The sequence below is a fragment of the Rhea pennata genome, chromosome 6 (genome assembly GCF_028389875.1).
Source record: "Rhea pennata isolate bPtePen1 chromosome 6, bPtePen1.pri, whole genome shotgun sequence".
Classification (NCBI taxonomy): Eukaryota; Metazoa; Chordata; class Aves; order Rheiformes; family Rheidae; genus Rhea; species Rhea pennata.
The window spans coordinates 37,781,211-37,794,459 of record NC_084668.1 but is presented as its reverse complement, the minus strand read 5'-3'; the positions used below and the strand labels follow the sequence as shown (position 1 = coordinate 37,794,459).

The window sequence follows — 13,249 nt, the reverse complement described above, 5'->3', positions numbered from 1 at the left end:
TATATAAAAATATATATATTTGGCACATGGCGTAATAATTCTTGAGGAGTGGGATGCTGTTCTTTCTCCCTACAGTTAAGTTGAGCCTCATTTCTACAGGCTGTTAGGTGTTGGAGGCATTGGCTGCCTTTTCTGATGTTTTCTGGCACTGAGCAAAATGCAGCCCTGACTTGCACTGCCACCTTGTAGGTGCTTTTTAAATAAAAATATTAATCCTTGCTGTTGTTTGTTGTTATCTGGTTTGATTTTTATTGCTTTCAGCGCTGTTACATTCCGCAGAGCCTTCTGTATGGATGAGAGGGAAATACAGCCTCTGAGTCCCTAAAAACACGAATGAAAATAAAGCAAATTCCCAGACCCAGCAGCTTCCATGTTGTTTTCCCCCTATGTGAGCCTGAATAGCTGAGATATTTCACAAAATACATCAGGCTGTGACAGAGCTGGGGTCAGAAACTGAGCTTGTGTGGGAAAAAGGGAGAAGAAAGAATAAAAGCTCGATCACTAGAATGCCAAAAAATGACTCTACTTGATTTATGCAGTTATTCCCTTTCTGTCATGGTATTTCTTTTTTTTTTTTTTTTTTTTTTAAAAAAAAAAAAAAAAAAAAAAACGATGTGGATGTGGTGCCTTAGAACAATCAAAGCAGCATGTGAGGTCCCTGCAGCCTGCCTGCCAGGACATGAAGAAGGCTGAAGCTCCCAGCTGGGAAATTAATCTGTCTTTTTTGCTGTTTTCTGCTCTCCACATAACCTAATTAGGGAGACGATCGTATGAAGCTCCCAAGCCCAAATGACAGCAAGTTCTTCCAAAACCTTCTCGATGAAGAAGACCTGGAAGATATGATGGATGCTGAAGAGTATCTTGTTCCTCAAGCCTTCAACATCCCTCCTCCCATCTACACTTCTAGGACAAGAATTGATTCCAACAGGGTAAGATCAATTTCTGACAGAAAATACTGGTTACTACAAAAGCACAGGTAGCAGTTTAAGTGCACTAGTCACAGACAGGCCTGAGCTGCCTTGGAAAGTACAAGCTCCCGTTGTAAGGGGAGCGACAGCGGAGATGTCACTGGGTTCCCTGTTTGTTGTGCTTCAGTGAATTATGAATTCGTGGCTTGGCCTTGAGCAAGCAAAGGCTTGGCTTGACCTGCCTCTCCTGAACAGCACAGCTGAGGCTTGTCAAGTCGAGCAGTGTTGTTTCTCTGTCCGGCGCCCTCATGGCCAGCGAGTACCTTGCTCTGATTCTCCCATCCCTGCAATCCAGTTATCTGGACAGGGTTGGCACTGATGCAACTGAGGGCAGCTGGAATATATCGATAATGCTGCTTTTGTGCATCGAGCCAGGCTTCAGACCCAGCCCTCTACCCGTTTACGTGCGGTGCTTTCATGGCCTTCCTTCATGAGCGTTTGTTTTGGTTGAGCACATCACATTTCTTAGCATGTTTATCTTTGCACCATCCCTGTCGGGGAGGAAATGCTGTTCGTTTTACAGGGGGAACTGAGGCACGGAGAGAATTTGTATGGAACTCAGCTCGTGTAACCCTAACCAGCCAGAAGATAGGGATATAATCTAAGCTCTTCATCTGGACTTCGTTTCGTATCTTTGGAGAAAGGTGGCTGCATCCAGTGGCCTGCCTTGGACATTCAGAGGGGGATGAGTCACCTTCTGGAGGTGCCTTTTTCTGTCTGACTGTTGACAGCTCCCGCAGCAAGCTCGGGCCTGCTGCACGAGGTCCGCTGAAACGGCTCCTGTCCCAGCCGCGCCACCCTGGGTGCTGCCGGAGCCCTGCAGCAGGCAGCTCTGCTTGCCTCGGTCCCTTTGCTTCCCCAGGCTGCCTGCCTGGAGCCCCGACCTTGGCCTGCTGCTGTGCGGCGCTTTGTCTTCCTGGCAGTCTAGATGTGTTTTTCTTTTTCCTCTTTACGTTCCTTTTAGCAGAAAGTCCTGTTTTAAATACCATTCAGATTCTGGTATTTACTCCTGTTGGTTCAGAAACCTTTTGGACGTTTCTCCTCAATCCAGATAGTTCCAAATTCACACCCTGGCCTGAACTGAGTATACCACGAGTGGCAGGGACAAGGGGAGTAAAGGAGCAAACAGCGTTGAAGCCTGGTGACTTTTATGCTCTGACCTTACTCTGCATGAAATTCTCTCGCCTTTTCTGCATAAAGTGATGCACTAATCTTAAATGATATGCAGTCAATCCATAGGGAAGTTACTACTGCTTTTAAAGGCAAGGAGGCAAATACAAAAATAAGTTTAAAATATGTCACTGAAACTCTGTTCTGCTTACGCTGATGTTCTCGCCATCACATGGCTAGTCTGGAAAACAGAACGAAATAGCTTTCCTGAGGCCACAGGAAATCTTAAAAAAACCTGGGTAGATTTGAACTGACAGACCTGAAGTTTTGTTTTTAAAATAGACCCTTTGCATTTTTTTTTTTTTAAGAGGCTAGTGACTTGGAAAATGAAAACACTTTCTGAGATGACCCCGTACAAAACATATAAATTCTTTAATTCCCTAAAATCTTCAGTTCGTGTGAACAGTTTTGTTTCTCTGTTTTTAAGTTTAGCAATGGAACTGAAATACCACTTAGTGTCCCAGCTCTTCCATAGTGCCGTTTGCCATAGCTCATAAAATGATCCAGTTAACAAAAGTGACCTGGAGCTTGTATCCAGGAGCGTCTCGGACGTCGAGCCCCTTTTCAGGGAGGACAGCCGCAGTGAAGCGAGGAGTCCCGTGCAAGCGAATCGTGACGACATCGATATTCTTTGACACTGGGAATCCAGGGGAGTTAGAAAAGTCTTGGGAAAAGGCTGGGCTGCGGTCCCGCTGGCTGAGTGGGATCCGCCCGGCTTTTGTCCTGCATCACTGGAAGGCAGAGCAATCGAGAGTAAGGATGTAGCATTTTCCCTTCTCCTTTCCAGAGCTCTGTAATTCCTACCTTCAAGAGAGGAATAATGCGTTATTTAGCAATAAGCGGTAAGCTTCCTCTTTATAGCCACAAGAGTTAATTTTTACTGTTGATGCTGATCTGAAATAAGTTAATTTTACTCCTGGCTGTCTCTGGAGAGATTCTGCTTTCTTTGCTGCCAACTTTTGAGGAAAGAAGGAAGCAACAGCAGTTACCTTGGAAGCTGCTCACGTTCACGCTGATGTAAATCAGTGTAACTTAGTTTTACACACTGGAGTTTGACCATTTACCGTAACGTAGGGTTGAGAGAGCAGAGTCAGACTCTTAAGGTTTGCTAGATTCATCTCACAGTCATATTTATGATGGAAACGCTAGGCCTCTATTTGCCCCACTAGGGCAAATTTAAAGGAGGAGAGTTTAATAGGAAAACCTACCTGCCTTCTCAACAGCAGGGAAGTCAGCTGGAGCTCTGGGAACTAATTCCACCAAAAATCCTAGAGTAAATATTCTGAAAGAGTTATTTAAATTGTGCTGTTTGGGCAGCCAACACAGTCACTGGGATATTCATGGAAAGCAAACACTGAAGTTTTTTTTATTATCAGCATGTAAAAATTCAAGTAACTTTCTCACAGCCTTTGCGCAACTTTAAACCCCGCTGTCGCAGCTGCTTGTACACGTACAGTCCCCTTGAAGGCAGCAGAGCTGCAGCGAGGGAGCCCAGGCCTTTATCTTTGCCCCAGGGAGAGGCTCCGTCGCGTTCTTGATGTGATGTCTCCTCACCGCAGCGCGCAATTTCCGTCTCGGTGCGAGACGCTGCTCTCGGACCGCTGAAGTCGGTGGGAGCTTTGCAGTTCAATGTAATGACAGCAGCAACTCTGTACCCTTGTTTCAGTAGCTCCCTACTGGTGGGAATTTTCCTCTGGCATCATATAGCAACCCAGCACTTACACAAATCCAGTATTACTCTTTGCCAGAAATTTTCAAGCTCTGTGCCGAGTCTTCTCACCCAGGTAACCTCAGAGAGGGCAGCTGGGCGACAGGAACTTGCACCCAGCTGCAAGCCCCATGTTTTTGGACCCCTTCTGACTTTACGGTGCTTTCCTTCATTGCTGGAGCCTCTTTACAGAGGGGTCATTTTTAAGGACAAAAGAGGAGATGGGTAAAGAAGCTGCTGATGAATATCTAGCTGAACAGTAGCAGCTCTGGAGATTGACTTCCGTCTCATGATAGGGTTATTAATCTTTCTAACTTTGAGGCTTCTTGGTGCATTAACTACTCTTCCGGTGAGGATTCATGTAGATTTGAAACAAAATAGCCAGTGTCTCCTTTCAGGCAGTATTGCATCTACCGAACATAGTTGAGTACGGAGGGACGTCAGCCACAGGTATCGCACGGCACCGAAATGCCGCCGGAGCTGTCTGTGCGCAGGTTCTCCGATTCTGTCCTCTCCGGGTTTCCTTCGGGTAGCCTGCGATTTGTGCTTGTTTGGTGTAGCGAGTGTTAATATTGCACAAGCTCATTATGGTGCTGCCGCTTCCATAAACGCCGAATGAATTGATACAGCTTAGGCAGTTTGTGCTCCCTGTTCCCAGCAAATAAAATTTTATGGGGAGACTGCCAGGCAGTTTGGTCAAGTATAACGCACAGATGACAGCTACGTGATCTTTGTGTCTCTTTTTCAGAGACCAGAAGCTTGAAAGACGCTGTGTTTCCCATCTTAGTTATTCTGATTGTGTTTTCAGGAAGGAGAGAGCCCGTTGGCTAGTGGCGTGCTGTTGTGCTCCTCCTCCGGGCGTGCTGGGCTGGCAGTTCACGCGAGCGTTGCGGCTGTTTGGATACGACTTAATAGCACAGAACTGCAGCCCGCAGGAAGAAGCCTGGGAGGTGGGAAACCTGCCGGGAGGTTTCCAGCCCCCTCGGACAGTGCCACGTCCTTCTGCCTCCAGGGGTTACTGAGATTTGCTGAAGGTGCAAGGCTCAGGCACGGCTTCGGCAGTCCATCGCACCCACACTGGCTTCGCACTAGTGTGTTTTGTATTCTGTTGTCTGGAAATAGCCTAGAAATAGGGAGTTTTGGAAGCTCTGTGCTTCCGAGAGGTGAGCTGAATCCTCGGCAGTGTTTCCGTAAGCGCAGGGCTTCAGCTAGTGCTCCGGTGTCCTACGTTCACAGCCATTAGGTGGTTCGTTCAGGTATTTGTAACGAGCACAGCCTGTGTGCGCAGAGATAATATTAATACAGAAAGCACTCCCTGAACCCCATGATACTTTTTGCTCTAAATCCTTGGCTAATTCCCGCTGAAAACCGTCTGTGCTGTTTATTACTCACTAATGCTTCCCTGTAATTTTACTCTGTACGCTCTATACTTTTGAAATCAATTAAATACTAAGCTAGATTTTTAGGAAAGGGGTCTAATGCATACGTCCAGGAAGATCGTGCTGATTAGCTAATGCAGGATCTGGTACCCCAGAGCCGGTTTTTAGTTGCCTGAGTGGGTTCTGCTGTACCCCTGGGACTGCTTTGGCGCAGAAGTAGGCCTGGAAGCATTTCGTGGCTGAGTATCTGTACATGTCCGTACATGAGACAGTCAGTCCAGAGAGAAGCTGGGCTTATCTCTATGATTAATTTGTTTTGATTTCTAAATTTAGAAAGTAGGCATTTTGAAATTACAGAACTGTGAAGGAGAAGGTTGTATGTGATTTTTAGATCCATTTCAGAGGGATGTGGCGGCTTCCCTTGCAAAGCTCCTCGCGGACAGTGGGGACTGTTTACCCCAGGAGATTGCTACCAGAATCAAGTGGCTTCAATTTGCCTCTAAAGCAACAGAGATGAATTTCTTAGGCGTGTATGGTGCTCCAGCAGTAAAAGGTCAGACCTGAGGTCTAATTTGGCCTCTTCTGCATATTGAAATACAGCAGCCTGGGCGGGTGGGGAGCAGCAAGCGCCGCTGTGCTCGGTTAGCGGGGCAGGGAGGCAGTTCGGAGGGCATTTCCCAGGGGCCGGCCCGCGCAGCAGCGCTGCGTGAGGCGTTGCTGCTGCTGATGGGGAAAACGGGCAGCGGGTGATTGCGTCCTTCCCTCTCGGCAAAGGAGAAGGCAGGAGGGAGTCACCAGGTGTCCAGGGCTTTAGGAGCAATCAGTGCCTTGCGTTACGCTCCCGGTCCCCGCTTCCTCTGTGTAAGCAAAGGAAGTTAATCATCGCCGCCAAAGCTCTTGGAGCTGGCTCTTCCTGCAGACCGCGTGGGGCCAACGCAGTCAAACCTTACTCCATCCCAAAGATAAATGGTGGGAAGAGATACCAAGGCTAGATGTCACCGTTGCAAGCGCTTTGTCTGCCCTTCACGTGCAGAAACCCTGTTTGAGCTGGAGTTCCTTTCGGAAGGACTGTCTTGGTTGTCTTGTTCGGGATGGGGAGCGCATCGCAGCTTAGAAAGGTCTTGCCGGGCAGTTGGCTGACACTGAAGTAGGATTTGGATCCTGTCCACCAGACACCTTTTTTGTGCTAGGTGAAGGAACTGCTGGTTATCGGAAGTCTTCCGCGCTCGGGGAGTTAAGCAGCAGAGCAGTTGTACTTGCTTGCTGTTAAAGCAGAACGGCGCTGACGTCTCCCTCTCGTTCAGGTCGGTCTGCGGTGTTTGCCACCTCTCTGCTTCTGCAATATCTTCCCACAACTAATATGGCCAAAACTTTCCTTAAATTTGATGCTCATTACTGCAATCTGTATGTCAGTTCATACTGTCTCATTTCATTAATTCTTCGTTCGTGTAATCAAAAGGTGATCAAAGATTACCTGAAAACCTTAGTAGTCGTTCTTCCGCCTTTCTGCTAGTCCCTGTTGCAAGTCCTTATGCAAGCGTTGCAATGAAATCCCCCATGCCAGAGCAGAGGAAGTTGTAAGCTAATCAGACATTGTATCAAAGGGTTTGATAACATTTCCGAAGATTATGCTGACAGCAGCTCCCCATCAGCGCGCTCGCTTCTTCAGAACCTGCCTGACTAGTTAGGAACACTGAAACTTTTTATAAACCCGTTCCGTGCACCTCTCATTAGATGGTAACATAGTGTGGATTTTCCTAGTTGTTTAACGGAGTAGCAGACACTGCAGCTACTGCAGGCAAACCTCAGAGCAATTCTGGAAGTTCTCCCGAGCTCCCTTTCAGCGTTATAATTCTCTTTTTCTGCTTCCCTGTGTTTTAGTGACAAGTTGGCGGTGGGAGTCTCCTGTTCGCTGTGCTCTGCGTTTCGCATTAGGAAGTCTGAGTAGCTGTTAGTGCCTGGGCGGTGTCTGACCAACAGTCCCAAATGTTCTACCTACTGTAACCTTTTCCTTCTGGGAAATACTCCACAAGGAGTGTCTGCTTTTAAGCTTTTTTGCAAAAGTACATAGCACAAAGCAGCTTTTTGTCTGTGAAAAGCAGGAAGAGATCCCAGACTGGTACTAGCCGGGCTAATTTCATTGCTCAGGATGAACAAAGTAGAAAGAATAAACACATTAAAAATGCACTGTAAAATGCATTAGATGGGAAAAAAAAAACAGTTTTAATAATTTACCTGAAAAAGGAAAGCTTCTCACAAAATACATATATATTTAGAATATGGGTATTGAAATACCTTTTTCAAATGTGCTAAGTTTGCTAGAGGAGAAAAGGAAAAAAATTCAAATGTAGGACTCAAACAGAATATATGATATTCAGCTCTTGACACAGTAGTCTTTGAAAGTGCTTTATGGCAATTAGTCTCTTTGTAACAGGGCCGACTGAAATCAGTGGTGTTTCTCAAGGACTGAGCCCTTCTCAGCCTGCGTAAGATTATCAGGACCAACTTGCTAAATTGCCTCATGCTTTTGCCAGCCAAGTGCCTTCAAACAAGATTTTTTTTATTATTGTTATTTTTACCATGTTAACTGTTCTCGATCACATTCAGGCTCCTGAATCCAGGCATGTAAATTCAATGAGACTTTGAAGGGTGTTTTTTTTTTTTTAATGGCATTTTGGTTTGAACATATCCTTTCTACAAATTTAAGATCTATTTTAAAAACAAATCACCAGGTCACAGGACTCCCTACTACAAGTTAACTCTCCCAGCAAAGGAAGAGGGGTTGGTGGAAGAGACTGTAGCTGTTTATTGCATCGAACCTTGACGTATGGCACGTAAATGTATCGCGCTTTAGTATAAACTGGTTTAAAAGCAAGCAGCATCTGTTTAATCCATGAATAGCTGCTGGCTGTGTTAACAGTCAAGAGAGCTCACAGCTGATCCACTTTCTTTTCTCTCCTGAAAAGAAAAAAGTCAAAAGACATAAAGTAAGTAAGTAATAAAAATTTCCACGCTGCACTGATGAGGCATTCTTGGAAAAAAGCAAGCTAAACAACTCTGCATTATGCAGTAGATGGAAGAAATGGACTAAGAGTCAGGAAATAATTACGGGAGCTGGGGGAAGTTTTTCCATGAGCTGTAAAATAGAAGCTGCCAGTGAAAAATGTCAGTTTCTGTGGAGTGGTTTCTCATGATTTTATTAAATTAACGAGGCCACCTGAAAACGCAAGGGGCGGCGGTTGAGGAAGGGCCCCGGCAGCGCGCCGAGGCTCTGCGCCGGGGCGCCCTGGCCGGCCGGGGGGCCGCGCTGGGCCCGGCCCGGGCCCGGCCCCGGCAGGCAGCGGCGGCGCCCGGCGCGGGGGCTCGGCAGCGCCCTCGGGCAAGCGCGGGGCGCCCTCGGCCGTGCCCTGGGCGGGGGCGAGAGCCGGCGCCGCCTCGGCCGCCTGTTGCCAGCCGCCGCGAGGTCTGCGCGGGCTAAGCGCCGAGGCTGGGGAGCGCCGCGTGTTGGGGAGGGGGGGGAAAGGGCTTTCGGAGCTATAAAGAGACTCTCCAAAGATGGGGTGGGGAGAAGTGGGAGGGAGCGCAGCTGAAGTTTAGATTTAGAATGTTAAAAAATGATTATTTTATCCAAATCAGTTGGATGGTTATTTCTTTTAGAGTATTATTGCCGCCAGAACCGCAGCCCTGCTCTAAATCAACTCAGCATTTCATCAAGAAGCCTATTCTTTGCTAGAAGAGACCAAGAGTGCACAATTATGGGTTTCTTTTCCCCCTTGCATAATAAAATTAGGAGATTATCATCAAGTTTCTATTCAGATTTTGGGAAGGCTTTTTTATTTTATTTTTAAACCCCATCTTTGTCTATAAGAGCTCCCTGTTCAGGCCAGCGTGCTGTAATGATTACTGCTGTAAAGTCTTCAGCGGAGATGTGCTCTATTTCATTCTCAATGAGGGCTGATGGCATTTTGAGAGGCTCAGAATATCCTCTGATTACTGTATAAAACAGAGCGGGGAAGATGGCGACGCGGCGTGCGGCGCCGGAGGGGGCTGCCGCTCCCAGCGCCGCTCATCAACTTTCTTTTGTGCCTTTTATTTTTTCCGCCTGCGGCGCCGCGGTCGCGGCTCGCGACGGCGCTGTGGTTGTAGCCCCTTCCTCGAAGCTCCCCGGGCGGGGGGCTCGGCGCGCGAGCTCTGGGCAGCGCGGGAGCTGCTGGCGCGCGGGCCGCAGCGGCGCCTCGACCCTCGCCGCCCCGGGGGATTGCTCGGAGAGCCGGGGGATTGCGTGTCGTCTCTTCTGAACGGGGGGGGGGAACTGGCCGAGTGTTAGAAGGTGCCGTTTACTGTAAAACATCTTGGACTGCGTATTAAAAAAGGAGTGACAGAAACCTAGTCATGGGTGACAGGAAGGATGTGGGACTCAAAGCGATTGAAAGGGAAGGACAGACACGCACAAGCTGTCTCTCTCCTGGCGCTCCTGCCTGCTCGACACTCACTTTGCATTAGTACAAAATAAATAGGGAAAAGGAATTTTTGCATCTTTATTCCCCTGTCGGGCTCATAGCGAATTCGACGTTGTGCCAGTTGAAGCCTGTTCGCCATCCTTTCTGAAGGACGAAGGTTTCCCGGGTCTGGAGGACGGGGGTTTCCAGGGAGGATTTTTAACCCAGTGCAGCAGGAGATGACTTTCATTCCCAGCCCAGGTACAGGAGAGAGGGCTACGGCCGAGCGCCTCACCTGCATGTCCTCGTCAGCGTGCCTGAAAACCCACCTGCGTGGTCACCGTGTGCATCTCTTAACAGGCTGTTCTCATCAGTCGTCTTGTAGTCTTTGATCCTCCTAATTGGTAAGGTTTTAGAAAGAAAACGTGGACCAGAGTCTGGGATTTTCCAGTAACAGCATAGGAAATATTCTGTGCAATATTCAGGTATCTCATTTCCTACACTGCTCCATCAAGAATGCTAGGCCTGATTTTCGCATGGTTTGTGCCATTTGGTGTTCCCGGTCCACCCTATATTAGGACTAGGAGACTGTATTCATATTTGGACAGCCCTCTGCATGTATGACTGTTTGTTTTCTAGAAGAAGAAGGGCAGGTGTTAGGGGAGAAGATTGTACAAGCGAGTGTAAGGGATTCACCGACATAAGTCGGTACTGAACTGGCCCCAGGTCACCGGTGATGCGTCTATACTGGTTTTGAACAAGCTCAGGAATGACTTAAACCCACCGCACTGCCGGGACGTGAGCGGGCGCATCCGTATGGTACTTAACGGCGATCCGTATGAACTGAGCTAGCAGTCAGGCTGCCTGAAAGTATTTCCTTCCTTTTTCTGACAAGTGATGGGCTGAAAAAACCTGTATACAGACAAGACTTGCTCCTTGTGTTTGTTTTTCCTTCTCGCTGATCTAAATTGGATGGACTGTATCTTGGTTTTGCAAGGAGCGGTCACCGGAGGCTGGAGCAAGCGCTTGAGCTAACCCAGCCGGGTGCTTACGGTCTTCCCTGCACTCGAGGTGCTCAGCGTTCAAGTGTCTACAGGTTTTCTGGAAAAGGGTAATGCTGCAAAAAGGACTGGAGTTCGTAATTTCTAATCGAGATGCGTTGATCCCCGAAGGAACTTTACTGCCATTGAGATAAGGACATTGTAAATTGCTGCAAAGCTGCTGTCCGCAACCTGTGCATATTATTCCTACCTTTTATTTTTGTTGTTGAATAACAGGCTCTCCTCCCCTCTCGCTGGAGGAATTTATGTCCTGGCTTGCTCCGCTAACTCCCGTGGCCGTGGGCCGTATTTCTGTTTGTGTGCCTGAAACAGCCGGTGGGAGAGCTACACCCCCACGGGGCAAACCGGTCGCAGAGGGGGTGCATCTCCAGGGTGTTGCGGTGGAGTCTCTCGGGGCTGCCGTGGCACAAGGGGTCAGCAGTGACCCCTACCTAGTGCCCAGCCGTGGGGACTAACGGGAATTTTTCTTCCTAGGCCAGTGGAAATGCCCAGGGACGGGGAGCCCCGGGCGGAGGGATCTGGGCTGCGAAGGTGCTGTGCCCCACCAGTGCCAGGTCAGGTGCCACTGACTGGAATCCAGTTTGGGGAGTCAAACGTAAGCAGACGCTTTGTCAGCCGTAGGGACCGGTTTGCTTCAGCTGTGCAGGCCTGGGGGCCACCTGCTCCTTCCTTTTTACACGGGGACCCCCTCTAAGCAGGGGCTTAGACCGCGCGGCTCCGGAGCTCCGCAGAGCTCCCGCTGCCCGAGCAGCGTTTCGTTTCTGCGTAGCGTGTGGTTTTCGGGCGCGCGTTCTCCTCCCTGTCCGCGGCGGCGGCTCGAGCCTAGACGCTCGCTGGGTTTCCGCCCGGGCGAGCGGCTCCGGGGGGAAGGAGGGAGGAAGGCGAGCGATTCCTGGGGCTGCGCGGCGCCGAGCTCGGTCGAAACGGGTAGCGGCTGAGTCGGCTGCAGCCTGCGCCGTGGCCGCGGCGGTGCCCGGCGTGGCTTTGATTTCATTATACCTTAACGTGCAGCTGGGGAAGTATTATGTCCCCGCTATAAAAAAAAAAGGAGATATTTACCTTTGGGAGACTTTAGAGGCAAGGAATTGGAAAATGAAATTAATGAATAGAAAGCAATAACACAAGCCAATATTCACAAAGGTGTTATTTACCTCTCTTTTACCAAGGTTCATTTTACACAAACGTTAGCAGTTGTAATAGCTGGTATGTCAGTGGTATTTAATGCCAAAGTCCCTTTAGAAAGGCTTTAGGGGGCGTTTACGTGTTTTTTAATCTTCTCTCCCTGACGTCATGTTTGTCCCTACAATTCAATCATGTAGTAAGAAGAATGAAATCTCAGGCGTTTCTGGTGTGGGACCGTTCACGGGCAGCTACAAATGCTAGGTTCCTTCTGCAGGATGCTTAGAGTTGGATGGGTGCATTGATCATTCCCTTTTTTTTTTCTTTTCTTTTTTCTTTCTTTTTTCTTCTTCTTTTTTTAGTATGCAAGTTGAGACTTTTACAAGAGCTTCTGAGGTCCTTGGCCATCTCAGCAGGCTGGGAGATCTTGAGATCTTGATCGTTCGGTTGATAAGAAATCCCCAAACCTAGCTCTTCTCAGGAAAGGAGTATGTTGCAGAAGTAAACCTACTTTTGTAATCATTTCTCTCTTTTTTTGAAGACAGCCAGTGTTTAAATGCAAAAAAACCAACAGGACCAAAAAAGTTAAGGGACAGACTAACTTGGATCACCCACACAAATCCAGCTATTTAAGTTGTACCTATTAAGATCCAAATGTATTTTCTGCCCACAGTGTGCCTCATTTACTGACCAGTAAAGGTTGGCTGGGGCCGGCAGTGCAAAGACTTACCTTGGGAGCCCGCAGGATGATAACATCACATTGCAATTAGCAGGCAATTTAAACGCATTTAAACTATTATATCACGTTTTCAGCCCCGTGGGTTGGCACTGCAGCTGTTTTCTTTGCCTCCTTTTTGGGGACAGAGGCCACAGAGTATTAATTCCTGGGGCGGGGGGGGGGGGGGTCGAGGATTAAAGCAGTGTGCAGACAGAAGCGGTTGGAGAGAGGCAGGCTGTAAGGGTCTGCGTTACGCGCGTTACGGGGCAGCTGTGTTTAGTGCGGGGCGAAAGGGGAGGCATGAGGAAAATACCATTGCTGTGATCTTAGTTGGCAGGTCACTGGCTGGGGAGGGTCTTTTCAGCAAAAATAGCAATAAATGCAGGAGTGTTGGTGCGTTCTGTCTGGTGTCTTGGGACAGGGCTATTCTGAGAGGGGCTGTTATTATGTTGTTACAGTTGCTTAGTATGTCTGTAAATGTTGAAATTACAGCCAGGAATAGCTAAAGATAGGACGGTGGGTTTTGTTTTTTGTGAGGCGGGTGGAGCAAAGTATGTCCATGGATAGATATTATGCCCGTGTGAGAACAGTATTTTTTTTTTTTAAGGTGCTAAACCTCTAAAATATTTATCAAGGAGGTACCTAGCCCTATAAAGTGAAGTCAAGCCCGTTGGCAAACAGATTGCT

At 48.2% G+C, this 13,249-nt stretch overlaps 1 protein-coding gene across 1 annotated transcript in view; it reads left to right on the top strand.

Moving 5' to 3' along the window:
* ERBB4 (erb-b2 receptor tyrosine kinase 4) overlaps window positions 1-13,249 on the top strand; it is a gene marked incomplete at its 5' end in the record, with an annotated part of 449,003 nt that overhangs the window by 422,446 nt on the left and 13,308 nt on the right. Inside the window, one exon of the mRNA XM_062579354.1 lies at window positions 759-929. Coding sequence (XP_062435338.1) covers window positions 759-929 — 171 coding nt within the window. The remainder of the gene's footprint in view (window positions 1-758; window positions 930-13,249) is intronic.